The sequence below is a fragment of the Hydra viridissima genome, unplaced genomic scaffold (assembly GCF_058129835.1).
Source record: "Hydra viridissima isolate aposymbiotic clone 2 unplaced genomic scaffold, HvirCarnegie_v1 scaffold_11, whole genome shotgun sequence".
NCBI classification, from domain to species: Eukaryota; Metazoa; Cnidaria; class Hydrozoa; order Anthoathecata; family Hydridae; genus Hydra; species Hydra viridissima.
Genome location: NW_028324310.1, coordinates 14,262,501 through 14,290,382, shown reverse-complemented (window position 1 = coordinate 14,290,382; position 27,882 = coordinate 14,262,501). Strand labels below are relative to the sequence as shown.

The following is a 27,882-nucleotide window of genomic DNA, read 5'->3' as shown; positions in this document are numbered from 1 at the left end:
ACATTTACTTTATTGAAGAGAAAACGCAAAATTTTTTTATATACATAAATACATAAAGTATATGAAGTTTTAGTTACATACATACAGTATGTAACTAAAATGTTATATACTGTAATTAATGTTGTAATTATTTGATATGCAAATTGCATTTAGAGTGCATGCCATGCCAAATACTCACTTCATCAATAGTTGCACCTGGTAATCCACCACAAATTGATCCACACTCATCAAAACCTTGAGCAAATCGACATTTAATGATGTCATTGTCAGGGTCACTTACTAAGAATAAATAAAATAATAAATAAATGTGTCCAGGGGCTAAACACTCATAACATATCTGTATGTGTGTGTCCGATGTGTGTGTATGTGTGGGTGGGTGTATGTACATATACAAACAACATGTAACTACTAATTAGTTACTGTTAATAAATTATAAAAAAATGCAACATATCCTTAAAGTTATTTTAATGTGTATCTAAAGAACTCTCCTTTTTGGAGTTAAGAAAAAAATAAGAATGAACCACAAAAACAGCATTCCTTAAATAGGAATTTTTTTCCATAAAATCAAGGAGAACATTAACAAGGATATTCTTTCTTTAAGGAAGCTTCATTATAGACAACTTATCAAAAACATCTGAATTCTGAAAGATGTCAGCTGCAACTAGATGAAAGCCAGCAAAACTTTTCTCAATAACTCTTTAGTAAACAAATGCTGAAAAACATCATCTTGTTTTTCAGGTATGATACTTTCTTGTAGAATGGTCAAACAGGAAGACAAAAAAAAAGGAGAACTTAGATGTGTTTAATATTTGTGTTCATTAAGAAGCTCATTACAAAGCATGATATGATAATGAGTTAAAGTTTTAGATCACAAAACAGCTATTCAAGAAAAAAAATTTATTAAAATTTTCATTTTTATTTCAAGTCCATTCCAATTTAGCAAACTGCTTCTTTTTGGACCTGAAATAATAGGTTTGACATTAAAAAACAAAAGATTAAAGATCTGTGTAAAGATAAAGCAGACTGTTTGAAGCTGTATTCAAAAAAAAGAAGTCAAGTCTTGTCATATATGGGATGGGTAGACTTAATCTCCTTGTAAATTTTTCTCCTAATTAAATATCTCAATTCATAAATTTTACACAAAAGTTATCAACAAATCAATTTTAGATAACCAATATTCTTCAATATCCAGGTGTACCTGGACATTGTCTTACTGATTTGATTATGGCACATAGGTCAGGATGGGTTGGGTGCTGTGATTGAACGCTTTTTTATTTAAAGAAGTGAACTGTGTAAAACTGGCTCAACACTAATGATAATAAAAAGGCCAATAATTCTCACTAACAAAAGAAAAGAAAGAAATATGCAATGAAGGATGTAAAGTATTTCAAAGGCACATGGCATTTCATGTGATGTTCATGAGAAATAGGCAAGATAAAATGTTTCTTAAGTCATTATTCTATTTTACAAAACTTTTTAGAGAAAGCAATCCTAGTTTTCTTGGTTCAAAGATTAATAAATAAAGATTAGTAAAAATTTAAAAATTTGAAAAAGAATCACTACTTAAAATCAGTCACAGATTGAGATGGGAAATTAGACCAATATTTTACAGTTTAATTTGATGATTTTAATGATCAATATCTAATTAACTATTGCAAAAAAAAGCAATAGTGGCAAACTTTGTTTATGATTTAGTTAGATTGATTTTGCTTTCAACCGGTGGTGTTAAAGGTGTAATAGTTAAGTTCAGAACTTCCAACAGTAATTTTGACATTCTCTAACTAGGCACTTCTGTGTGAGAACTGATGATGGGATATAGTATTGCCTAAAAGAACGTAACTTCTTTTCCGACATGGTACTCACAGAATCAACAAAGATTTCTATTGCGGACTTCTCATCCAAGAGTTGCCAAATTGGAAGAATGCATGTTTTAATAACTTCCATCCTATGTTTCAGAATTTTGTGCACAGTAACAGGCATATAGTACTACAAACAGAAATTTAAGTAAAATGAATATCACATCCTTAGGATAGGGTTACTATAAAGATATTAAAATTTTTAGCATCACTTAACTCCGGTTTTATAAAGAACCTGCAAGCTGTGTTCCAATCATTTGTATGTCCGAAACCAGACTTTGGTTTGTCTCCAATAAGTCTGATTTAAAAAGTGGATTTAAAAATGTTTTCTTGATTTCTTATTAAGGTTGTTGCAAACGTTGCATTTATCTTCATCTTTTCTAACTTATCACTTTTTCATATTTAAATGATAGCTAATTTGTAACAGACTCTCAAAAAAATGAAACCTCGAGTATAAATCTATTGAGTTATCTACTACATCACCCAAGGACAAGCATCTTCCTGAATACTGCTTGCCAGTGTTGCTCCAGGCTTGCCTTCCATGTACATGTACCTTCATGATTGAAACTTCTACACATCCTGCATGCAAGTTCAACTCCTTGGCAATATCAACAATATCTCTTCAACTGATAAAACCGCCTAAACACTCTGACTACATTGCATGAACTCAAAGCCATATAGCCATTATTAGTATCAACATTCCAGCTGCGGCCAACAATTGCTGACATATTAGTTACAAATGTCGAGGATCTGGCATTTCTCCTTGCAAAAAAAGGTGAAAGGGCAACAAGCTTTGGTGTTTATAACATCTCTCTAGCTAAGAAAATTTCCAGATGCCATGTTCGAAAAGCTGCATTCTAGGAGCGTAATTTTTTTATTGACAATGAGGCTTTAAAACATCAGAATTATCTGGATTTTTGACAGATGATGTTAAGAGCAATTCTAATTCCACCAAAAAATGTAAGGACTCTATTTCAGCTGATGAAGATAAAGCAACCAAGGCAGATGGTAAACCCAACAAATAAATCAGTTGCAGAGGTAAAAACTAACCGGAACAGTTGCTTTAATACCTTCAGTTGATTTATGTCAATCAAACCTGATGGCATTGGCAGCCAGACTGAAAATGACACCAAAACATCAGGATATATTTGGATAGAAAGTTATCATTGATCTGGTGGTGATCTATCAAAGGTTGTTTCTTCATATGCTAATGCAGATTGATTGAGAAATAATTGGGACGTGATACAACATGAATCCTCTCAAATACATCCTTTTAGCCTCCCTGATCATAGCCTGCAAGTACAAGAGCTGCTCACTGCGATGAAAGAAGAGGTGGTAATTTTTGCTGCTGAATGTTAAATTTCTATAAAATGATTACTGGGATTTCACAGAGCTTTCAATTCTCAACCTGCCATCAAAAAATGGTCAAGTAACATTCCAAAAACCAGGTGCATTGCACAAAGCCAATTGGATGGTCAAGCTGATCTACCACTGTAGGATCACACATCAGGTATAATTATTAGTTATTACAATGTACCAAAAGTGCATGCCTTTGTCACATTTGTAACTCATGTGTATATTTTTTAATGGCTAACATGCTAACAGCTGTGGATTTACAGTGAAACAACCTCCAGCTGTTTCAATGCCTACTTGCTTACAAGTCTGTTGCCAAAGATTGTTGCAAACTTAGCTAAACTCGCATTGAATCGCCAACTCTTATACCTGCTGCTGAAATAAGATAGCTAGCTGTCGTTAATGACAGGAGATATTGACTATTGCAATAAATATCTCTAAAATAGTCTCAATATTAATGGAAGTTAGTCACTTACAGTATTTCCTGGTACACCTGGACATTGAAAGAATATTGGTTATCTAAAATTGATTTGTTGATAACTTTTGTGTAAACTTTATGAATTAAGATATTTAATTAAGAGAAAAATTTACAAGGAGATTAAGTCTACCCATCCCATATATGACAAGACTTGACCCCTTTTTTTTGAATACAGCTAAATTTATTGTTTGTTCTTATGACTGAATTTTGTAATTTACTTTTATCTTAGGTTAATATTGAGAAAATAAATTAGTTGCTCTATAATAAATAAAATATATAACTATAATATAGAAAAATATGTAAAATGAGTTCGATGCATTATCAAAATTTATAACAGGAATAAATCATTTTTTACTATAATAAATTTAAAAAAAGTATGCTCTAAAAATCTCTAAATAGGATTTTTAGATCGTACTTTTGGCATACTTTGGCTCTATTTATGACCTTTAAAGGCAAAGAAAGAAGCAAATACTTTAAAGAAGCAAACACTTTTACTGAAGCTGTTGCTCTTTTTGCTTTCACAAGTGTGACTAGAAGTCAATAACTCTCCAAGTTTCTGTGTTTTAGGGGCTGGGTCATCAGATTTTACTCATCTAAAGCTATTTTTTTTTAATTTGAATCCTAATAACATTCAATGCAGTAGAAGATCTCTTTCTCTATTTGACACTTTAGTTTTGCACTAAAAATCACCAAAGTTTTTGCATTCTCAGGCGAATATATCAGTGATATAAATAAAAATGGCGAATATATCAAAAATAAAATCAAAAATAAAAGCTTTTTAACTAAATTTCCTAAATATATCTTAAAATAAATTTTTACCTTTTAACTAAATTTTTTTGTATTCTTTATTATTGCTTTGTTTTTTTCATTAACATTCACTGTAGAATGTGGGAAGGAGATGGTGGTTTATACTTTAAACCGATATGGGAAACTCCACATCGAGATAATTGGGACTTCCCAAAGATATATGTGTATATATATATATATATATATATATATATATATATATATATATATATATACACACACACACACATATATCTTTGGGAAGTCCCAACAATCTCAGGGTAAAGTTTCCCATATCGGTTTAAAGTATATGTGTGTGTGTGTGTACACATACATATTTATATATAAACACACAGACTATCAGTCAAAAGTTTATGTTCATCTTACAAATTTAACTAAATGAAAAAAAAAGAGGATTTTCTTTAATTAATTATTTTGCTGGGATTATTTATTATTAACAATGTTATCTCAAAACATTTAGATAGGAAATTATTGGAATAAATGATTTTTGCCAAAAAATTTTAATTTGACTATTAATTAGAAAATATTTTGGCTTAATCTTCCATTCAAATAATTTTCGTCAGTCTTTAATCTATGCTAAGTCGAGATTCATATGCCAATATGTCTTATATGTAAATGTAAGAAATCAATCAACAGTTACTTTTTAATGGCTAATTTTTAAAAACACCAAAAAAATAGATCACAAAGGTAATATAAAATTAAGAACGCTAGTAATGCAAGAATGAAATGTTTTTAAAAATGCACACAAAGACATAATCAGGCGCTACTCGACTTTCTCTCTCCTCCCTAATTTTATGGTTGATTCTGATAGAGAATTTTATGCTGATAAAGAATCATATAAAAATATAGGTCTCAAAATCAATGGAAAGTGCTATAAACTGAAGTTGAAAGTAAAAAATTATGCAACAAATCCCTAATATTCGCCATTTTGAATAAATTAACATTCCGGTTCATTTTGTTCTCAAAAGCGAAAAATTGCTAGCCTGATTTTTATAACAGAAAAATGTTTTTTGTATTATTTTTGGCGCGAAAGCTCTTTTGAGTGTAATCAGATATACAAATGAGCTATAAAACATCTTACTCTTGCAAAACATGTGATTCTTTCTTGAGAATTTTATTTTTATAAAAGAATTTAAGACTATTTTTTCAATAAAAATTTGTATTGTCAGTAAAGAAAATGTGATTAGAAAAGATAAACTTTCATTGAATAATAAAAATGGAATTCTTTAATGTTTTTTGCCAAAAATTTGCTCAATGAAATTGTGTGGCTATGAAAATATCCATTTTTATTTAGCACGATCCTAGGCATTAGGATCATTCCCTTTGTTTGTTGCTTTTTGAAGAGCTATGACAATTACAATATCATTGTTGTCACTGTAAATATCTGCGTTTTTATGAGTGGAGAACGAAATTAATTACGCATTAATATTTCTCAAAAAATCATTGCAGGTATTACATAAAGGAAGTCCGAAAATGCTTCTACATATAACACACCTTTCAAAAATAAGGCACCATTTTTTTTTTATAAATTGATTTCACAAGTGTTTTATAATTTATAATTCACTTTAATTAGAAATTGAAAAAATCCAGATCTAAACCGCTTTTTATTGAAAGGTAAAACAAGTACTTGGTAATAAGGAGTGGAATAATTGGATACAGTTTTTTTACTAATACAAAATTCCAAGTGTATATGTCACAAATCTTTCTCCAAAAACCTGAAAAACTCTAAAAATCAGACCTTAAAACAAATGCCCTGGAGATGTAAATTGTAACTTACAGCAATTTGTAATTAAAAACATGGCACTCAAGCCACTTCACAACTAACGTATACTAAGATTTTAAAAAGTGTTTTTTGGGTAACAGTAACAATATATTTTTCTTAAATTAAAAATTTAGTCAACTAAATTTTGTTAGACTAAAAAGTCGACTAATTTTAGTTACGCTAAAATGTCAGTCAACTTATCTTAGTTAGACTAAAAACTTAGCCGACTAAATTTAGTTAGACTATAAAGTTAGTCGACTCATTTTAGTTACGGATTTTTTAGTTAAGCTAATTACAATTTTTAGTTTTGGTCACAACAATAAATATTAGGGATGTTTTATATAATTTTGTACTTTCAATTTAGTTTATAGCAATTCTTAATCAGCATAAAATTCTCTATCAGAATCGATTATAAAATTAGGGTGAGATGGGGGGTGGTTTAGAAAGTTGAGTAATGCCTAATCATCTTTTATTTACTCATACCTCCAATATTGATAATACTCAAGCAAGAGAATTGAACATTGACAATGGGTGCAGTAGTGCTCACTGGAGAAGAGTTTGGTCTTTTTGTATCACTTCTTTTTGTTAAATTAACAGTGGTATAAAGATTCCAAGTACCGCCTCCATTATTAACCAGGTTAATCCAGTTACCTCCATTAAAGCTATAAAAAATTTAATGAAATTAAATCCATACCATATAAAATATATTTAATTAATATAGCTTTGAAATGTATGTAAATAGATATGGTGCATTCCATGGTTACTAACGCAAATTTGCAAATTTCATACTTGAATATTAATGATTTTAATTTTTTAAAAAAAATTAAAATGGTTGCTAAAATCCAAGGGTCTGTGTCTTGAATCACCAAATATTGTATTAGCATTTTTTTGGCAAGATAAGACAAGACTAAGAGTCCCAAGATCATTTCTTTAAAATCTTGAATCAATCCAGACCAACTTAAAATCACAACTTAACTAACAACAAGACTCTTTTTGCTATTTTTTGATAAGACTAATAATGTAATCTATGAACATCACCACAGCAACAGCTTTTAAATAAAAATGTGCATATCACCACAACAAAGCTTGATATAGCCTAATGCTTTGACATATCAGAATGAATAGATTATATTGTAAATAAAAACAGGAATCAATCGACAGTGTAAATGCAAACAGTAAAGTCTTGTTATGATAAACTTATTTAGTATTACAAGACATATATCTGTAGTCTTGTAAAGTCTTGTTTATTTTTGAAATTATTGACACATTACAAGAGCACAAAGAAAAAGCCTTGATATGTCTTGAAAAGTTTCAAGACCAAATCAAGCTCAACATGTTATTGGTATTGAAATAGATTTATTTTGAAACTAACACCCTTTCTAAAATTTATCTATAATTCTGGACACTAACTAAAATCTGTCTACATCTCAGACTCTTCGTGTTTATCTTTAATTTGGACAGAATAAATTGATTACTAAAGTAATGCTGCGGTGTTGATGTTGAATATTTAACTTCGATTTATCTAAAAGTACAAAAATTAAAATTTCCCAAAATACTTCCATATTGAAGACTCGTTTATGGAGATGCTTTGGTGTACACATGAGTTTTTTTACATTCATTAGGTCCTTTTAAATAATTATTTTTCAAAATCTCTTCTCTTACTGTTGTTGCGTTACTCTGATTTAAGTAGTCATAACTGTTTACAAAAATTTATAGCGAATTTCATTTTATTATCCGATAATACTATTCTGCATATAATAGAGTTTGCCTTATCAAACTCTTATAGGTTCTATCGCTTATTTCGAACCCCTTTACTTCAAACATTTAATTATTTCAAACATTTTTTCCGATCCCAAGACAAAAATGTCATACTTTAATTCAAACTTTGGATAGAAAATTAGAAAAAAAAACAAATAAAGTTAGAACTTTTACTTAATATAGATTATTTCTGATGTTTTTTAGAAAACTTTAAATAGTTTAAAGAACTTTGAAAGTTTTATAGAGTTTGGAATATCTTAATTTGGGGTACAAAATTCTATGCAACTTTAAAATGACATTGCGTGTTTATATTATATAAAGCATTTATGTTTTTAAACAAGAGCGAGATGTTGGTAACGGGACAAAAATGTAAATACATTCACAAAACTCTGCAAGAAAAATCTCTGCTACTGATGGTATTAGAGCTACTTCAAAAGTTTTCTTTGATAGACCAGCAATTTTGGAAAACTATCAAACTATTGGATATCGGAGTAAGAACTAAAATAATCGGACTATCAGATATCAGATTTAAGAAAAACTATTGGTTGCCCTTCTGTGAGAATATGAGATGAATGAGCTGGTAAACAAATCAGGATTATATTATTTTTGAGACATAACAACACCGATACCAGACTGACATCTATATGTTAAATATGAATACCATCAATTGCTTGGCACTCTAGTATATACACTTCCTTCAACCATTCAATAAATGCATCATGCTCCATCCAACCAGAATCAGAAATTGAATATTTGGTGTCAGCCGGATCACCTAAAGCCCACTCAGGTCTAGAGTTTAGTTTAGCTTTGTGAAACACAATTGGTAATGTAAAGTGTCCATGAGCATCACAGCAATTCTTCACTGTATACTGGATTTTTTATTGTTACCAGCTAGTTTCAAAACACACCTTGCACCTTTTTGTCACACCACGTTTGCTTTGGCTTGATCACCACAGAAACTAGTTTCATTGCATTTTCAAATATGAGTCTGGAAGTAATACCGGACAATTGATATTGTTTTGTTGCAACTTCAGATTATTCATCAATTAATTCTTGCCTGCAATAAGCAGCTTTGGCCGATATTAAGTTGTAAGTTTTTCTTGTAGAAATTTCTTTTGGTTATTGGTTCATAAAACCAGTCTTAGCCATGCCTGCTATTTTTTAATATTTCTGATTGATTTGTGTGCCGAAGGTAGCCATATGCAACTCCATGATATCATTCCGTTTTAAAGGATAAACCCATTACAAAAAAAATATAAACCCTTATACTACACTAATATTGGACTCTGTTTCCTGTGAGTACCGTTGTTGAGTCTTCTTTTAAAACTTGCATTATTATTGTTTGGCGATCTATTAGTGAATTTTAAAGCTACTTTTTTTATTGAGGTATTTTTGTCTTTTATTTAAATTTTTTTTGTCAGGGAATTCTATCCCTGAATTTTTGACTTTCTCAAACTTTTATAACAAAAAAAAAAAAATAATAAAAATAGACCGAAAATTGAGGCCCTTTCTGTAAGAATTAAGCAAAAATAATAATTTATATTAATGACCTCCTCTAAAAATATATAATTTTTAAATATGTTGCTAATATTCATACAGAATCTTAACTTCAAAACTTTTCATAAAATATTTATTGGTTGTCAAAATAGCACATATTTTATTAAGACTATTTCTTTTGTTTTATATTTCTTTTGTTTTATATTTCTTTTGTTTTCTGATCATGTTTCTGATCATGATTTTCTCATAAAATTTATTTTATTTGACAGAAACAATCGCTTAAGTAAAAGCGACCTCTATACTTTGAGTGTGAATATTTAGTTTATATTTATTTCTTAACAAAATTTTTTTTAAAAGTAAAAAAAAAGAAAAATGGCTGGAGCAAATATTTCTTATGAAACATGTTTTGAATGGAATAATTATGGATATTACATCCAACCAACTCCCAATGTGGATGAAATGTTTATAACAAGAACAACAACAACAACAAAGAATTGGATCATTCTAACTGCTGTCATGCTAATTCCAAACAATTCTGAATCGCGCATATTTTTTGCATGTATCTGCAAGTAACTATCTAGCTTGTTTTCTGAGATTATCTTTTGATAGCTTTATCTTCTCTCTCGTACAATAACACTAGGTTTTGCTGTACATTTTTTTATTAAGATGGTACCACCAGAATTGTTGAGCAACAGCTTAAAAATAACTGGAAAAAGAGAGATCAACCGATAAGTCTATAAACACAATTAAAGATTTTGTTGGAATGGCAACAAAACAAAAACAACCAACTAAATCTGAGAAATTCTGTAAATCTTATACTTTAGCATTGCACAACTTTTCTGTTTAAAATCACTCACCATCAGTTTGGAAGGTAAAAGTAGATGCTGCAAGCGCCAATTAGACAAAGTTTTTGGATAACTTATAAAGATAAAAATTAATTTACCTGCGACAATTATAGAGGAAAGTAAAGCCATCTTTCAGAATTTACTAAATCCTGATATGCTTGCAAAGTGTTTGTGTCATCCCACAAAACTGCAATGATTCCTTTAATGGTACATTTATGGAAACGATAACCTAAAGCAACTTTTACAGCAACGAAAATTCATTTTAAATTTCATAGCAACGAAAATTCTTGAAATATCAGTTTTCTCCTCAATTTTAAATTACAATGATGGATTTTCTTCTTAAAATTGCATTTTAAGAAACTTGGGTTTCGTGTTTAATTGAAAAAAAAGGAAGTTAAAAAAAAGACAGAAAGTTATTATCAAATTTCAATAATATCAACCGGTGTGATTTTCTTACTAAAACTTAAATATTTTTAGTTTTAGTGAAGCTTTTGAATACAAAATTTCTACAGAACCTTAAAGTTTTGATAATAAATAAGTTTGAATATAATTTGTCTGACTGTTACAAGCAAAGTTTGAATGTAATTTGTCTGACTGTTACAAATAAAGTTCTGTAGGTTTATTGCTGCTCATTTGTATTCCCCTAGTATTTGAAGAAAAAAAAATTTGTTTGGGCCCCTGAAGCAACTTTTATGCTACTGTAAAGTTTACTCAAGATGTTTTTGTTTAAATTATGGTATAATTTTTGACAATTTATGCTAACTCAACATCAAGAAATATTGGTTTTATTTATATCTAAAAAAGTTTTATAAATAACTTTGAAACAATAGGCATAAAAAGTTAGATTTAATGGCGTTGTACCGTATGAACATACCACCTTTTAACACAAGCCATCAAGAAATAATGAAGATTGCTTGTGTCTTGGAAATTTTAATTCGAGCTGCAACTTGATGCTGAAAAAAAACTTTCAAAACCTCTTGAACAAAAAGCTCCTGCAAAATTCCTTTTTTATTTGTCATATTCTGCATTTTTATTTGTCATATTCTGCATTTTATCAATTTATAATTAAATGTTGGTTTAAATTTATTCAAATAAAATAAAGGATGTAAGAATTGCTAAAATAATATACAAGATAATCTATAAAATTTAATAGTTTATCATAATGATTTATGAATTTGAAATATTCAAATTATGTTTTGATAAAAAGTAAAACAGTCAAAAATCTTGCTGTTTCAAGGTTTAATCTTTTACTTTTTTTACCTCACTATCTAAAAAAAAAATGAAATTAAGAAGATAAAGTTTGGTAAAAATTATGCCCTGTTTTTCAACATTTCAAAAGCTCTATTTTTTATATTTATTTCAGGCATTTGAATCTTTGATAAATTTTGTATTGAGTGTTAATCTGTTAAATATGAATAAATTAGAGCTTTGTAATATGTTTGTGATTCTGATGATGGAATTTCAAATACTTTCACTTTACTTTGATAAAAAAAGCCAAAAGATACAATTTAACTTACCCAAGGGAAAACTGATCATCATTTGCAACAAGGGCATAGTCTGTAAATTCTCCTGTAATCCAATCGTCCTTTAAATTGAAGTCTGTACAATAAAATCCTGCATCTGGATAGTACAGTAAAACGCCATTTTTTAAATATGTCAACTTACTTTCACCAGAAAACTGTAGAGTCTTGGATTTTATAATATCTGAGGTGCATTGAGTGTTAACAGAATAGCTTCTACGTAATGATATTCTGTAGCTAGCTTTAAGCTTAATAAAAAATATGAAAAGATACTGAGCTATGGGAGTTTAAGAAAAACACATTTCATAAAAACTAAGTAAATCAATTCATCTTTAAATGATTCATCTGAGAGGAATCATTTAAAGATGAATAAATTTCCTCTTAGAAGAGTCAAAATTATACATCTTTAATGTTGCTTAGAATGTTTTTAGGCAGCCATGCTAAAGTCAAACTACCTATATATACTTCACTACTCTCCGAATTGACTGAGGTTGAAATTCTCCCCTATGATTGACTAAACATAAAAAAGTCAGGAGTGTGGGAAGATTTAACCTGGGGGTCATTTTGGAGAACTGTGACTTAATATAAATATTAAATATAAATGTAAATTAACGCAATATCGCCTAAGTTCAGACACCATGTAACTTCATCTAAGGATAACTTGATCAAAGTATACTTAAATTGGAATGTACAAACATTTTTTTAAATATTTGTAAATCTGTAAAAAAAAAATTTGTAATGCTTATTTGAAATTTATTGAAAAATTTATCTGGAAAAGTTTTTTAATCATGTATTAAAATTGAAGATAAGCAAAGTAATGAGTGAAATGATCAAATTTAACATTATAAAAGAATTATCATGATAGCGTAATTATCATGATATCAATTAGCATGATAAAGAATTATCAAAATAAACATAGCTGAGATTCGAAATATTGATTTTCAATTTTTAATACTTTTTGTTAGAAATTTTAAAGTAATATATCTTCAGTCATATTGGATGGCTCGCTTAAATGAACTTTTTGCAAATTAATATCTATAAGATTGTGCGCAATCTTGAAATTTCAAATAAAAAAAGTATTGAGTGAAATGATAAAATTAGCATTAGTATGATAAAGAATCACCTGAAGCTTTGAAAAGTAACGTAAACAGTGAAAATGAAAAGTGACATAAACAGTGAAATTTTAAAATAATTTGGGTATGATAATATGTGCAAGAAGTGCAAAATAAATTTTTTTTTTTACCATTTTTTACTTATTTTCATTTATTTTAACAATATGGATGAAGAATATAAGAATGTGATTAACTGATTTTGTGAGAAAAAAAAAGATTTTTTATTCCAGAGATATGAATGCTCAAAGCTTAGGGTGGTCAAACATAATTCAAAACATTTCTTTTTGAATTTTTTTGAAATTTTTGAAGTGTTCTGAGATCTCATCAAGACTTACTAAAAAATTGCCTTTACAGTGAAACACAAAACAATAGTAAAAACTTGAATAGTGTTGTTTGGAAAAGAAGTCAATTTTTCCTTTCCTTTTTTTATGTGGAGTTTGCTCCACTTTTCCACTTTTTATTTTGTAATTTCTGCTTTAAAATTTTTTTTGCTTTGTTATTTCTAATGCTAACATTAGAAAATGGCAGCCTTTTGTTTGATTTGACATTGCATTACAACATTAACCAGTTTGTTTTGAAAACTCTGCAAGACTCATTGAGGTTTAATAAACTTTTGAATAAAAATATGATTTCCCACAGAAATGAATTATCCATCTCCGTGTTTTTAAAAAATTGAAAAAAAAAAAATAAGCAAAAAAAAAAAAAATTAATTAAAATTCAACATTCAAACAGAATCTTGCAATTTCTTGAAGTTGTTGGAGCAACAGTTGAAGGAAAGCAAAGCAACAAATTTTAATAAATATTTGAATGACAAAAATGTTTCTAAAAAATGCAAAAAATTTAACATTGTGGGCTATAGATTAAAGTATTACATAAAAGATGATAGCAATGTAAGAAAAAATATTGAAAATATTTATCTAGTTTAAAAAATTCTGATTTGTGATGGCTTTAATGTGAGTCATCAAACATAACTTTTTTACATAAGCCTTTCAGGTTGGCAAAAGTTAGTGAAAAAACAAAACTTGATGCTCTGTAAAAATTTTCATTACTTCTTAGTTAAACACTTTAAAATAAACACTAGAACTTAATTAAACACAAGAAAAATTCAGAAAAATTAGTCGAAACCACTGTTTTCTTTTCTTATTTTAAGTATTTACATTTGGTTTACATGAATATGCTTACATGAATATGCCTACATGAATATGCTTGTTAACACTGTTTTAAAAATTCAATTAAATATAGGGATAAAACAACTACAAAATATATATTGAAAGTATAAATGTTTTAAAACTATTTATTTCTAATGACTGCTTTCATTTAAACACCAACAAACAACTTATGCTTAAACCCTTTTTACTCTAAAACTAAAAGTGCATGATTCATTGGGGTATTCACCATTTTACTTTATGCATTAATGATAACCTTGATTTCAAATTGATGTAAAGTTTATACATATAATTAAAGCTAATCAACTTTCTCCCCCCTCCTATCCACCCCACACCCACCTCCACACCCACCCCCTATCATCCCCCGTACTTTAATGATCAAATATGATAGAGAGAGTTTTATACTGATTAAGAATTGTGTTAAAAGTCTAAAAATAAAGTTAAGTGCTCTAATCTGAACTTGAAAGTAGAAAAATATACAATAAATCTTGCCATTTCGAATAACGATTAACTTTGTTTAAAAATTGTCTTTTAAAAGTAATACCAACCTTTTTTTTTATTTATGATAAAGATTTCGCATAGGGTAAACTGATCAAATTCCAGTCAGTGACCAAAATCCTGCCACATTTTGAATTTAGTATTTTTTTCTTGGAGTCTATATTAGAGATAAAACAATCGAGTTACGGTTTTCGAAATCGTATATTTTTTGTTCGACTTTGAAAGCCGTCAGTTAGGCGAAGTTTCTTAAATTAAACGGAGTTGAAATCCGTTCAACTTCGAAAAAAAGTTCATTAAACGATTTCGAAATCCGTTAAACTTCGAAAAAAAAGTTAATTAAACGGTTACGAAAGCCGTAAAAAGTTGTAGCTTTAGTTTTAAATCGACTTTGAAAACCTTTAAAAGTCGTTAAAACTTAATTAAAACGATGTTGAAAGCCGCAAAATGTTGTAAATCAAAATTTTACGGTTATGAAAATCGTACAAATTTGTTTACATTATATTTTACGAATTTGAAAACCTTATAACTTTGCGTATGTTATTTAACAAGATTTAAACATTGTAAAACATTAAACAAATATGCCAAAGACCCATCGCTCGCTGGTTTGGCAGTACTTTCTGAAGGAATACAGAGGAGATAAGGCCTATGGTGTGTGCAATATCTGCAAGAAAGACCTAAAAATGAGTTCTGGGTCAACATCGACCTTGAGTTGTCACCTGCGATCCAACCATAAGGATGAGTACATCGAAATGTGTCAGAATCAAAAGATACAGAATGAGGCAGAAGCTGCCAAGGAGGACAAAATTGAAGAGGCAGAAGATGAATGGGAAACAGTTGGCACTGGTAAGTTAGTTACATAATTGATCTTACGATGCGATGTAGCGAAGTTATACAACTTTTTGTAAACAACGAAATCCGAGGTTATTTCAATGTTAACAAATGTATACAATTTTTTTTAGGTCACAGGAAAAGAAAAAGGGTTCTAAAAGCCAGAAAAAATCTGTGCTATCCAACACAGAGCATCACTCAACTTTGTGGTGCTCAAGATTTACCTTGCAACTGACAATGAGCCTTTCTCCATGTGTGACTCTATCCCGTTCCAAACACTGCTTGCCGACTTTAACTCGAGGTTTAAGGTTAAAAGTGGTGCCTGCATGGCTCGCTTCAAGTTACCTCTCCTCTATAGGAATCTGCAGATGGCCATGAAGAGCATGTTTGACAAGGAGCTTCCTCATTGGGACCGAGTTGCAATCAGCACTGACATCTGGACCTCACGCAACAACGACCTATTCATGGCGGTGAATCTTCATTACATCACCAAAGAGTTTGTTCTACGAAAGGTAACTGTTAGAGTTGTTCCATTCCCAGGTAAGCACACTGGTCAGAACATTGCTACTCAGTTGGACAACTTGGTTAAACGTTTTGAGTCACTCAAAATGGTCGTTGGGTTGTTGTGTGTGATCAAGCTTCAAATATAAAAGATGCACTGGGGAAGTCAGAGACTATTGCTGATCTTGAAAGTGGTTCAATCACGTGCATTGACCACAAGCTTAACATGGCCCTGGAAAGGACTTTCAACAAACAGCCTGATATCTCCGCCCAAGTCCATCACTCTCCTCTTGCTGAAGGGGTGTTGAAAAAGAAGTGCCTCAAGATGAATGGTAATATTTTAACTTTTTAAGTAGATACGAATACGAAGTTTTACCACTTAATGTCAAATTTTTACAAATATTTTTTAATTTTAAATAAAGTTTTCTAAGAGTTTACGATTTCATGCGAAGTTTTTTGCGAAATTTTATTTTAGTTTTTGTTTCAGTACCCTACAGAAAGATCACTGCTCTTTGTGCAACCAGATGGAATTCTGTCCAGATGATGCTCCTAGCCATTAACCATCTTCAAAGTGTGCTGTGTGCTCTCCGGGCTGAGAAAAAGGAATGGACCACACTCATTCCTACGGAAGAACAATTTGAGCTGGTTGCAACCATTCTGCCACTCCTGACCACATGCCGAGTCATCTCTGAGTCAATGTCGAGTCATCTCTGAGTCAATGTCGAGTCATCTCTGAGTCAATGTCGAGTGATAAGAAAATTACAATGGATAGAGCACAGACAGCCATTGTTCATCTTGTGGATAGGTGTGCTTCTCTGAGGGTCAAAGAAATAAGAAAGAACAGTGTCACTGGAGTAGGTCCTTTCATGGTTGAGCTCATTGTAGAACTTGAGAAACGATTCCCAAGAGGAGGGTGTGACATCATGCCTTATGCTGTAGGCTGGCTGTTGCACCCCTTCTTGAAAGGCCAACAACTGCACGCTTATGGTGTCAGGGATGAGATTTTTGACAAATTGAAAACCAGTCATCCTACAACAGCAGACTGGATGTCAAACCAGCAAGGTACAATCAATGTCTCAGATGAGATCACCGATGAGTTTCTTGAAGATGATGGTGAGACTAAATTCTGGAAGGCAGCAGCAAAGGTAATAGCTATTAAGTATAATATAAAATAAATTTCTTTAAAACTAGTTAAATATACATCTACTAATCTTAATGCAATCGAACAAACAAAGTCATAAAAATTTTAATTTGAGGATACGATATTTGAACTAATACGATTTTGAAAACCGTCAAATTAAATTTCATACAACTTTTTACGATTTTGAAAACCGCGAAAATATATTTTATTCGAAGTAATACGACTTTGAAAACCGTTTAATTAAATTTTATACAACTTTTAACGATTTCGAAACACGTTCACACTCGACTTTTAACGACGTCGAAGCTTCGACTTCGACTTCGAAACACATCGACCTCGATTGTTTTATCTCTAGTGCACAGTTAAAAAATGGCTAGTTAAAGGTAATAGATAATTGACTTTTGTTACTCTTTAACCTGGATTTCATTACATGGAAGTTAGTACGGTAGATGGTACAAAAATCACAACAGACTTCTGAACATATTAATGAACAATCTTTATATCTAATAACTTTAAAGTTTTCAACTGTATTGCCTTCTTTTGTTTCAATTATTCCAACATCCTCCTTTGATGTCCTTCAGAAATTTTTAAAATCAGAAAATTTATTTCTGATTAGAAAAAAAGATAGTGGGAGTTATTATTACCTTTACAGATGTTTATGCATGAAATGTTGGAGAATATAATATTAGCAAATTGAAGATTTAGTTGATCTGGAACAGATTTGTTAATATTAATGGATAATGGCACTTCACTATTCTAAATAATTATTCTCCACATGCCATTTGGTTGGTGATAACTATTGATTTTAACTATTACAAAATAATTTTCGTTATTTTCATGGTAACAGTCAGAACCATGTTTTGATGCAAATTCTTTTAACTGTTGATGAATACTTATCACATGTCCTTTTTTTTTTTTCTTCCAACTCTTGTGTGTTACATACATAACAGGTTTCTGTGTGTTCAGAAAAAGTGAAGAATTTATCACTCCTCTCAACTTCAAAGCCCTTTTTTGATTTTTATTATCATATGTTGTTATTATTAGTAACAACAATAATAATAAAATGATAAGATCATTATAAGTTAAAGTAGCTTTACATGACTGACTGTTTAAAAATGTTCCATCAAAAATGCTCATTAAAAATGCATACTTTAAAATTCTTTCTGAAACGAATAGTATTTTATGAACTTTAAGATGCTTTTAGTTATAACACCTTTAGACAAAATGCGATTTAGGTATCGAAAATAAGAAAATTTATAAATAGATCGTTCGCGAAAAAAAAAAAAACAAATTCAAGAGAAAAAAAAAAGCGAGGCAAAAAAGTTCGACATTTCCGACAAAAAATAAGAAATACTCTCTGATTTGAACCTTAAAGTGGGAAGCATAATCTGAGAGTGGGGTGAAAAGTACACTAAAAATATCTTTTTCGACCTTTAAACTATATCGTAACAATTTCAACTTAACAAAAAAAATTTGTTTCACTTTACTTTATCCATTCTAGTAAACCATACATAGCCTTTTTGCAAAAGTCGGGATATCTGTATAAGGAATTTAGAAAATTGACGGCAACACGCATAGTGTTTGTCTTATTGGCGACACCTATGATCTATTACAATGCGTTGAACATCCATCTATTAATACGTCCTTGGTTTTATATAGCTAGATCTAGAATTTCCATTCTTAATATTTTAAGAAATAACGCGGATGATAATATAGAAATTTTGATCATTTACTTAACTACATTAGTACATGTATAACTAGAAATATAATAAATAATACAAAATATCAACTAGCTTTGTAGCTACCTAAAGCACAATGGTTTCATATCCAGGGAACTACTCCATCTACAATATTGCTGTAGACTTCCATTTCATGAATATTATAGAGTTTTCTATTTTTATCTTTAACAACAGAAATATATACAGTTAAGGATAAATAACTTATACATAAAATGAATGTAAATACAATAAAGAAAAAAATGATTTGTCACAGTTTTAAAGAATTTAGCAAAGCCAATTTATGGCAAACCGCAAGAATAACTAAGTATTTAATTTTAACATGATTTACCAGCTCAATATATACACTAAATTTTATTTGACAAAAACAAATGGGTTATTATGTGCTTTTTATGACAAATGAAATAATATATGAAATATGAAAAACGAAAACATGAAATATCTGGCCGTATTTTGCAAGAAAATTATAAACTTGAATAAGTTTTTAAAAGGTTTTGCTTTATCAAATGAATTATAAAAAAGCCTATAAGAAAATACACCTACTAAAAAAATAATGCATAGTGGAATATATATTACGGAGTTTATAGAATAGTCGAGGCAAAAAATGGCGACATATCGGAAAAAAATATTTAAAAAATGCACAAAATTAAGGCTGGTGAATGAGGGACCAAGGAATGAAATGAAAGCAAAGCTTGACAAAAAATTTTGTTTAAGTTTTTTACATTTCGCTATACTTTTTTTAGTCATTTTAAAATTATCCCTACTGGTCTATTTATCATTAGCAGGCTATGTTTCAGAATAAACTACTCTGACAAAATCATAACTTTTTTAAATAGTTGAAATTTGGCGATTAATCATTTATGATGCAAGATTGATGTTAAATTTTCAATTTTTTGTACCTAATTAATTTTTAAATTGCTTTTTAATTTAAAAATAAACGTTGAAAATATCTTTTTCTTTAATGAAAATTTCGCCCTTTGTCTCTATTTCTTTTGGCAAAGGAGAGCAAATATTCCGTCTTCAGTTTGCCGGCCGATGCCAGTCAGGAGACAGAAGCCACTGGAGGCGGCCTTTGAATTATCTTACCTCTAAAATATCTTCTGACGGCGGCCGTAAATGGCCTCCGCCTCCCGATAAGTGATGGTTTCCATAATATTCTGGCTCCAAAAAAAATGTCCTCGTGGAAGGAGTATGTTGGGAGGCGGAAGCTAGAACATTCTGTGGTCAAAAATTTTGGTAGACAGCCGCCAATGACTCCGGATGAAAAATGGAGGCGAGAAAATTTCCTCTGTTTATCAACTCTGCTTTAGCCTCACCACTATGGTAAACTAATGAATTTGTTTATTTGTGAACATCTCCGCATTAAAAAATGATTTTTAACGCTTAACTTTTTGTATTGAATTTTATATATCTGTAAACTTTATAAAAGCTTATTTTTTTCTTTTCGCTGGAACTTTTTTTTGCAGTCCTAAGCAGGATGTTTGACCTAAGTCACTTTGTTCAGAATAAATATGAATTTACTTTACTTGCAAATTCAGTTTTACTTTTATTTGAAGAAAAGGAAATAAATACAAATCGGGTTCAATCAAGGTAGGTTTTTTGTTTTTAACCATTTTGGACACCTTCCCATTCATACAATCTGTCCAAGCATTTTAAACCATTTTTGCAAGCGTTTTAAAGTTCACGCGTAAATCTTTTGATATTTACATTTATTTGTAGCCTTTAACAATTGTTGTAAGTAGAAATAATTTTTAAAATTACAAACGATAAAAAGTTGGATTAAATCTTTTGCATATTGGTCCTGAGGCCCACTTTTAATCCTATATCTTAAACAGATTCTGCCTATTATCAAAAAAATACCTAAAGGTAACACAAAGTTACTTCAGTAAAGCTGAGTGGAACAAAAAAAGAATGTGTTTTGATATCAGTTCTAATTATAAATGATTGATGACATGTGAAACCCTTTTTTTATCATTTAAAAAAAATAAAACTTATTCCTAACTTTATTTTTCTTTTTTCTTTCTTTCTTTTTTTTTTTGTTACTAACTTTCACCCACTTATTTCCTACCTCACGCTCTTTGTCTCCAGGTTTCCATGTGACAATTCCACCTCTAAAGTGGCTCATTTCAACATAGTTCGCCGTTATTAGAAAGAGCAATATGATGTATTGAGCCATAGGTATCTTTTTAAATGTTTTCGAAAAGTTCAGGAAAAGGTACTTTATAAGTTTTCAAGAGAAAGTGAAAGGAAAATTTTGATTGGGCATCTAGTGGTTAATGGTCATGCGAGGAGATTATCAGATTATTTTCATCAAAAGCTTTATATATTGAAATGAAAATTTTCAGAATATTTAATCAAAATGATTTACAGATTTTATAAAACAATAGAGTAAAAATTGGTACAATGGAACGCACGGTGATTCAATACTTATGAAAGCTTGGGATTTTATTATGCGCATGCGTCTGGTATAAATAGTCAATTATTTAAATTTTTATTTACCGTGTTTTCAACATAATATGTAGCTTGCAGCAATGTTTCCCATTATTAAAAACAATTTTATCTGATTGTTAACATTTAGGCAAATAAAATGGTATTTTACGTGTTTAAGCTGTTATATGTACAAAATCTAAGTGAAATTTATGTTTTAACATCTACTACACTGATTGGAACAGTGTAATATTGTTTAAAACAGCACTTTATATACATTTCTATTATGGACGAAGCAAAATTTTTTATGACCAAAAATATTAATTTCTATAACCAATCAATATTATATGTAAAATGAAATTTCAATATTTAGTTAGGAGCTTTTCATTTAAAAGATGACTGGAAAACATCGGCAAGAATTATTGAAAGTTTGCAGAATTTGTGGAAATTGACAGGAAAAGACTCTTTAACAACTGCCAGTAAGACTGAAAGAAAGTTTGATATTTTAAAAATAAACACAGATGAAGATTGTTTATAGGTTTACCCACCAAAAATATGCTTTAATAATGTGTTATACAACGGCGCTACTGCAGTTTCTCTTCTCTTCCCCCCCCCCCCCTTTTTTTTTTAATTTTATTTATTTTTATAACTGATTATGAAAATTTTATGCTGATTCAGAAAAATATAAAAACATAGACCTAAAAATTAACGGAAAGTGCTCTAATTCGAAGTCAGAGTTTTAAAAAATCCCACTAAAAACCCTAATACTCGCCATTTTTTAAAAATCTTTTTCAAAAGACTTTGATTTTTGACAAAAATTAATTACCGTTACATTGCGCAATAAATAGAGCTGGTTTCCATCAGAGTCAGAATTATTACATTAAAGTGTAATAACGAAAGTGCTATAACGTAATGAAATTTATTGAAGATTTTAAATAAAGGTTAAATGTAGAATGTGGGAATGTAGAATGTGGGAATGTAGAAAAATCGATGAATAATTATTATCATATTATACGCTGGTTTTTTTTTTATTAAGAAAACGGTTTGAGGATTATATTTTTAAAAATTTAAATGTAATAAAACGATAATGAACTAAATTTCAAAAATTCCTCTTATAGTAAACAAAGCTGTAGAACTTTTTTTTTTAATTTATTACTAAAGTACATTACTTGCATTACAGTTTATTCTCTAAAAAACCAAAAAACGGCTATTTTCATAGCCACAAAAAATTGGCCAAGATAAACATACTTTAACGATTTTTTTAACGTAAAAACCATGCTATTAACGTATTGTTTTTGTAAACTAAGAGGCATAAATTAATAACTTCAATTTAAAGACAAAAGAACTAATAATTTTTATTTCTCAAGGTTGGGAATATGTTCTAAATATTTCATAACTAAATTTTATATGATTTATATATATATATATATATATATATATATATATATATATATATATATATATATATATATATATATATATATATACATAGGGGAACATGGGGTAAGATGACGAATGGGGCAAGATGAAATTATATTGTTATCTTCAAAACTAAACTAAATATGAAATCTGACTGTAGCTAAAAGGGAAGTAGATTACATCTACTAGATTTATTTATACTTTTTTTTATAAATATTATTTTCGGAATCAAAGAAAATTATTAAAAAGGTTTTTCCTATATTAAGGAAAAAAAAAATTTATCTACTTGTATTAGATTTATTTCATCATTACATCACCAGCCAAAGATAAGCAAGAATTTCTCATTCAGTTTGTTCAATTTGGAAGCCATACAAGTAGTATTAAGCTGTGATAACTTATTTATGTAGAGTTCTGAGTCATTTTAAAGATTAAGTAGCCTAGGAGCAAGATGAACGGGGCAAGATGATTCGTTTGTCCTTTCGCCAAAGTACATGTTTTACCATAAACCTGTAATGTAATAACTTTTGTGTAGCTTAGTCATTATTACATTGCTTTATTATGCATTAAAATGTTTTGTTTGACATTTGCTTTATATTGTTGTGTTGGAATTTGCTATGAACTGATTAGTAGACTTTTTTTTTGCATAGCCCTATATAAATATATAGTTTAATTGTTGAAAAAATTACATAACCGTTTGTATTACATATCTTATTAACTAGAATTTATGATATCGTGTTATTTGAGAAGGTAATGGTATAATGGAATTTACTTTTTTTAAAGCCGCCATCTTGCCCCGCATACGGGGCAAGATAATAATTTGAGGTAACTTTGGTTAATGAGTTTTTTCCGAGCTATTTTTAATCTTTATATGGTTTTTTTTTATACATATGTGACGCATAATAATTTTTTTTCCACTTTTTGATAAAGTTTTACTTTTTGGAACAGTTATTGAATAAGATATAACTGCTTTTCAAAACGTTCGTCATCTTGCCCCGTGTTCCCCTATATATATATATTTAATATATAGATATATTTTATTTATATCTATTGTAAAATATATCATTAGATGAATTCATATTCAAAAAATCAGTGAAACTTTAACTATATTTTATTATCCAATGTAATTAAATCTAAATAGTTTACAGAAATTAAGTCCTCGTCGGAAGTTGCATCGTCATAGTCGTTAACGCTTTCACTACCCTCTTCGCTTTCGCTATGTTGATGTTGCGAGGTATTAGATGGCATTTCTGTTAGTAAACTTATTACCTCAAAAGGAAGTGGTAACTTAAGATGATTCTTAATTCTTCCATGTAAGTTAATACTGGGTATGATAGGATCTGAGGTATCTAAGGCTCTATGAAAAATATCTTCTAGATTTTTTTCTCTGCTGGTTTTACGAGCATGAAATTGTCTATCATGTTTAATAACTTTATGTCTGGCTTCAGACCCTTCTTCACCAAACTAACCTATTGGTAGTACTTCACCAAAATAACCTATTGGTAGTACTGTATTTTCTAGAATTTGTCTGCCATGTATTAAAACTTTATGTACAGTTGCAGGCATCGGATACCAAGGATATTTAGACATATAATGTTTTGCCGTATCAAAACAATATTTTTCAAATTTATCTAAATTAATTTGATACTGGGAAGAAATGCATATAAGAATAGTTTCAAATTTTTTTTTATCAATTCTTCATCCACGTCAGTTATTTCGGAAAATTTTTTAACATTTTCAAATGCTCGGCGTGCAGTATTGCTGTCGTTGGTACTTCCAAAACCTCCTACTTTTGGTTTATCCACGTGTAGGTGTAAATTTTTGAAGAACCGTTGTTACATTTCTTTTTTTCTACATAAAAGAATTTTCCTGTTACTAGTACCACGACTTTGCCATTTACACAAACCATGTCTGTATGATATGTGGACGATGAATTCAAAAAATCGTATCAAGCATGTAGTGGACTAATGCCATACTGTAAAGTATTAGGTTTAGGCTTTAATAATTCTGCGGTTTTAAATTCCTGCACTTTAACAAAGTCATTGGGAGTAGCTCCACATATTGGACGAGCTTGGTTAGATTTTGTTCCAGTTAATGTATTTAAAATTTTGCCATCACTTAGCGACATAAATAAAGTACAGCTGATTTGAATTTTTTTACTTTTTGAGAAATAAATTGTTATTGGCTCTAACCAATTTATTTGCTCATCAATATCTTGTTATTATCTTCTGAGTTCAAACGGAGTGGTACAACAGTTGCCACAAATAAATTTGAATCAGAATGACAACCAGGTGCATCAAATTTTTGTTTATAGGCAGAATGACCGGAACTGCCATCAAAACCATAACTAAATATCATATCGGCTATAATTTCGTTAGTATTAATAAATTTTATGAGCTGAAAAATCACTTCTTCTTGTAATTGTACAATACGTTTCACTGTATGCTCTAATAAATTCTTTAATGGTACAAAGGTATCGGAAATTGATATATCATTTGGTCTACATGCTGATTTACATTTCCAAATCTCTTTGTAATCTGGATACATTTTACAATTTTTGATAACAGCACCTTGTCTAATGTTTCGATACTGTTGTTTACTTAAATTAGAATCCAAAATTAATTCTAATGCTTCTTCGGTTGTATAACGTACTGTTTCTTTTTTTGGTGAAAATATAGTTTTTTTAATTTTAGCTGGCCGAGATGGACTTGTGTTCAATTCTTTTAGAACCAATGGTAAATCACGTTTCTTTTGCTGACGTGCAGCCATACCTGCTGCTTGTAATATAAGAGATGTTTCGTGCAAATTATCCCGGCATAACTCTGATGCTTCCAATATCTTGGTCCAATCCGATTTTTCGGTATACGATAACCTTGGTCGTCCAGAAGATGTTGATGGAATTGATTGACTTGAAGATGTTGATGGAATTGCATCATCAGTAAATGTAATTTCCCTTTTCAACCAATCTGAATTTTTACTTTTCGGCATATTGTTCTTTGACAATCTGACTATTTTCGTTCAAAAGAATAGCACAAACGACATATTTTCTTTTGAATATTATTACTAATAACTACTGTTTCATCATTTCCAACTATTTGAATGACGTGCTCAAAAACATTTGACTTTTTCTCATTTATATCTTTCCTTTCCAGCTATACATTAAATAAATCTTGATATTTGAAACGGAAAATCACTGCATAAAAACAGATATATTTTTAATTGGGGCAACTAGGGGCAAGTTTTGAAAATTGGAATATATTCCTGAACATTACCAAAATTCAATCGTGTAAAAATATTTTTGGAGAAATACGGAGATTTTTTTAAATATCAAGTCAAAGTTTTGAAAAATGTCAAGGAAGAAAAAGTTCTATATGCGCGCTTATTTCTTTTATATAACCAATACAATAAAGCAGTAGTTTAATTTAATTAAATAATTTTAAAAAGTATATACCTGTAAAAAAATAATTTTCTTTACAGCAATCAAAAATGTTAATCATTTCAAAAGTAATGTATTATTAAATAAACAGCTCACTTTACGCTAACTCACTGCAAACTAAGCTGAGATTAAATATATCCTCAACTTGAGTGCATATTAAAAACAAATTAGGCAATTAATTTAAAAATAGACCACGTTTATTATCACTTTGATGGGTTTACTTTAAGGTACCACATAAAAAAAAATCTTTTTTAGAACTTAAAAAAAATGGGTTTCTGCCAAAAAATCGCATCTCAGAAACCATAGTGCATACCAATTTAGCTTATGATTCTCTATATTTTAAATAGCTTTTGTAGCGCAAAGTTTTGTAATTTAAAACGAAATTTCAAACAGCAGTAGCAAAAATTTACTTTTTTGCCTTTTGTAATTTTAAAGCAAAAACTTTAACAATTATATAAATACGTACTTCGTTTAAATGTGCAGGTATTGTGTTATATGTTTAGCTATTAAATATACAAAAGTAGTAGAAATAGAGTAGTCTAGTAGTATAGAAATCATAAAACAAACAACTAATAAATAATATAAATGAATAAATATCCGCATATATTAATAAATATTATTTAAAATTGTGCAGATTACTTTTATAATATACATTTTCCCTGCACAGTATACAAACAGTATACAAACTTTTATTCTACGTAAGACCTCTTAGTGAGAAGCGATTTTAATCTTATCTTCTCTATCAATTAATTCTAAGGTACTAATTAATTTTAAGGATTGCATGAAGAGTGGTTTCTATCTCTTAAGTTTCTATAATTCTTTTCGGAGCAGCATTAATAACCTTTTTAAAGTAACAGTAAGCTGAGTAGCAATCTTATTTTGTTCTTTTACAAAAAGGCAATAGTTTTTTATGACTCACAGAAGAACTAGAACATATTATTATCTTTTGCTGAAACTTTATTTAACACCCTACATTTTTATGGTTCTCAACTTCATTCCCGTAGTTTTAAGCCTACAACTTCCACAAACTTTCAAAGTTGCTGATAGCACAATAAAAATTCTCTTTCATCGGATGCAGTTTTCATTCTTTTAGTCTAATTTCTTCCAACTTTCAATCTTTAAAAAAATTTTTGCTGCTGAACTTTCGAACCTTTAACTATAAAATCAGCGGTTTAACTGCCGCTACTTTTTTTTAAACATTTAAAATATTTTTAGAATGTTCTTAGAATGTTATGTTCTTCTTCCATATTTGTGCAATTCATGATTATTATTTCTTATGCAATTATTGCAGCAATAAGTTTTTGACTGAATATTCTTGCATCTTAAAGTTCCTTTTGACAATGCTAATTACTGTGTCCTTGCTTGTTCCTTGAGAGACAGAAAGAAGAGTAGTGAAGATAAAAAGTAGGTAAAGCGACAGGAACAAAAAACGATGAAACTGCAATCTGAAGAAAACGAGCCAGAGGGGAAAATGATATGTTGATGTCTACTAGTAGTGTAGCTGTAGGGTTTTTCTTCGATAAAGAAAACATGGATGAATATTCACTGAGTAAAAAAGATGAAGAAATCGGTCAAATAGTAAAAAGAAAAAGAGAATCAAGTAGAAACATTAGTAGTAGTAGAAGTAACCTGACCATTCTGACTAAAGATGTCACATAAGGACTAGAAAGGTTACTTATATCCAACAAAAATGCCATACGTAGCAACCTTAGCACATGCTCAAGGTCACAATGTTGGTGAAATAA

The 27,882-nt window shown here is 29.6% G+C and overlaps 1 protein-coding gene across 3 annotated transcripts in view; it reads right to left on the bottom strand.

Annotated features, from left to right (window-relative positions):
- Positions 1-21,050, bottom strand: part of LOC145180985 (uncharacterized) — an 85,840-nt gene extending 64,790 nt beyond the window's left edge. For 2 of the 3 annotated variants that reach the window (XR_016444874.1, XM_090066379.1), the window contains exons 1-4: positions 20,927-21,050; positions 11,874-12,124; positions 6,740-6,918; positions 179-279 (exon numbers count right to left, since the gene is read on the bottom strand). Coding sequence is in view for 1 of the 3 variants with exons in the window: in XM_090066379.1 (XP_089922505.1) it covers positions 179-279; positions 6,740-6,918; positions 11,874-12,124; positions 20,927-21,034 (639 nt within the window). In the remaining 2 variants the exon portion in view is untranslated. Of the gene's footprint in view, positions 1-178; positions 280-6,739; positions 6,919-11,873; positions 12,125-14,702; positions 14,947-20,926 lie in introns of those variants that run through there. The other variant, XM_090066380.1, reaches the window with a different exon arrangement.
- Between the last annotated feature and the right edge of the window lie 6,832 nt (positions 21,051-27,882).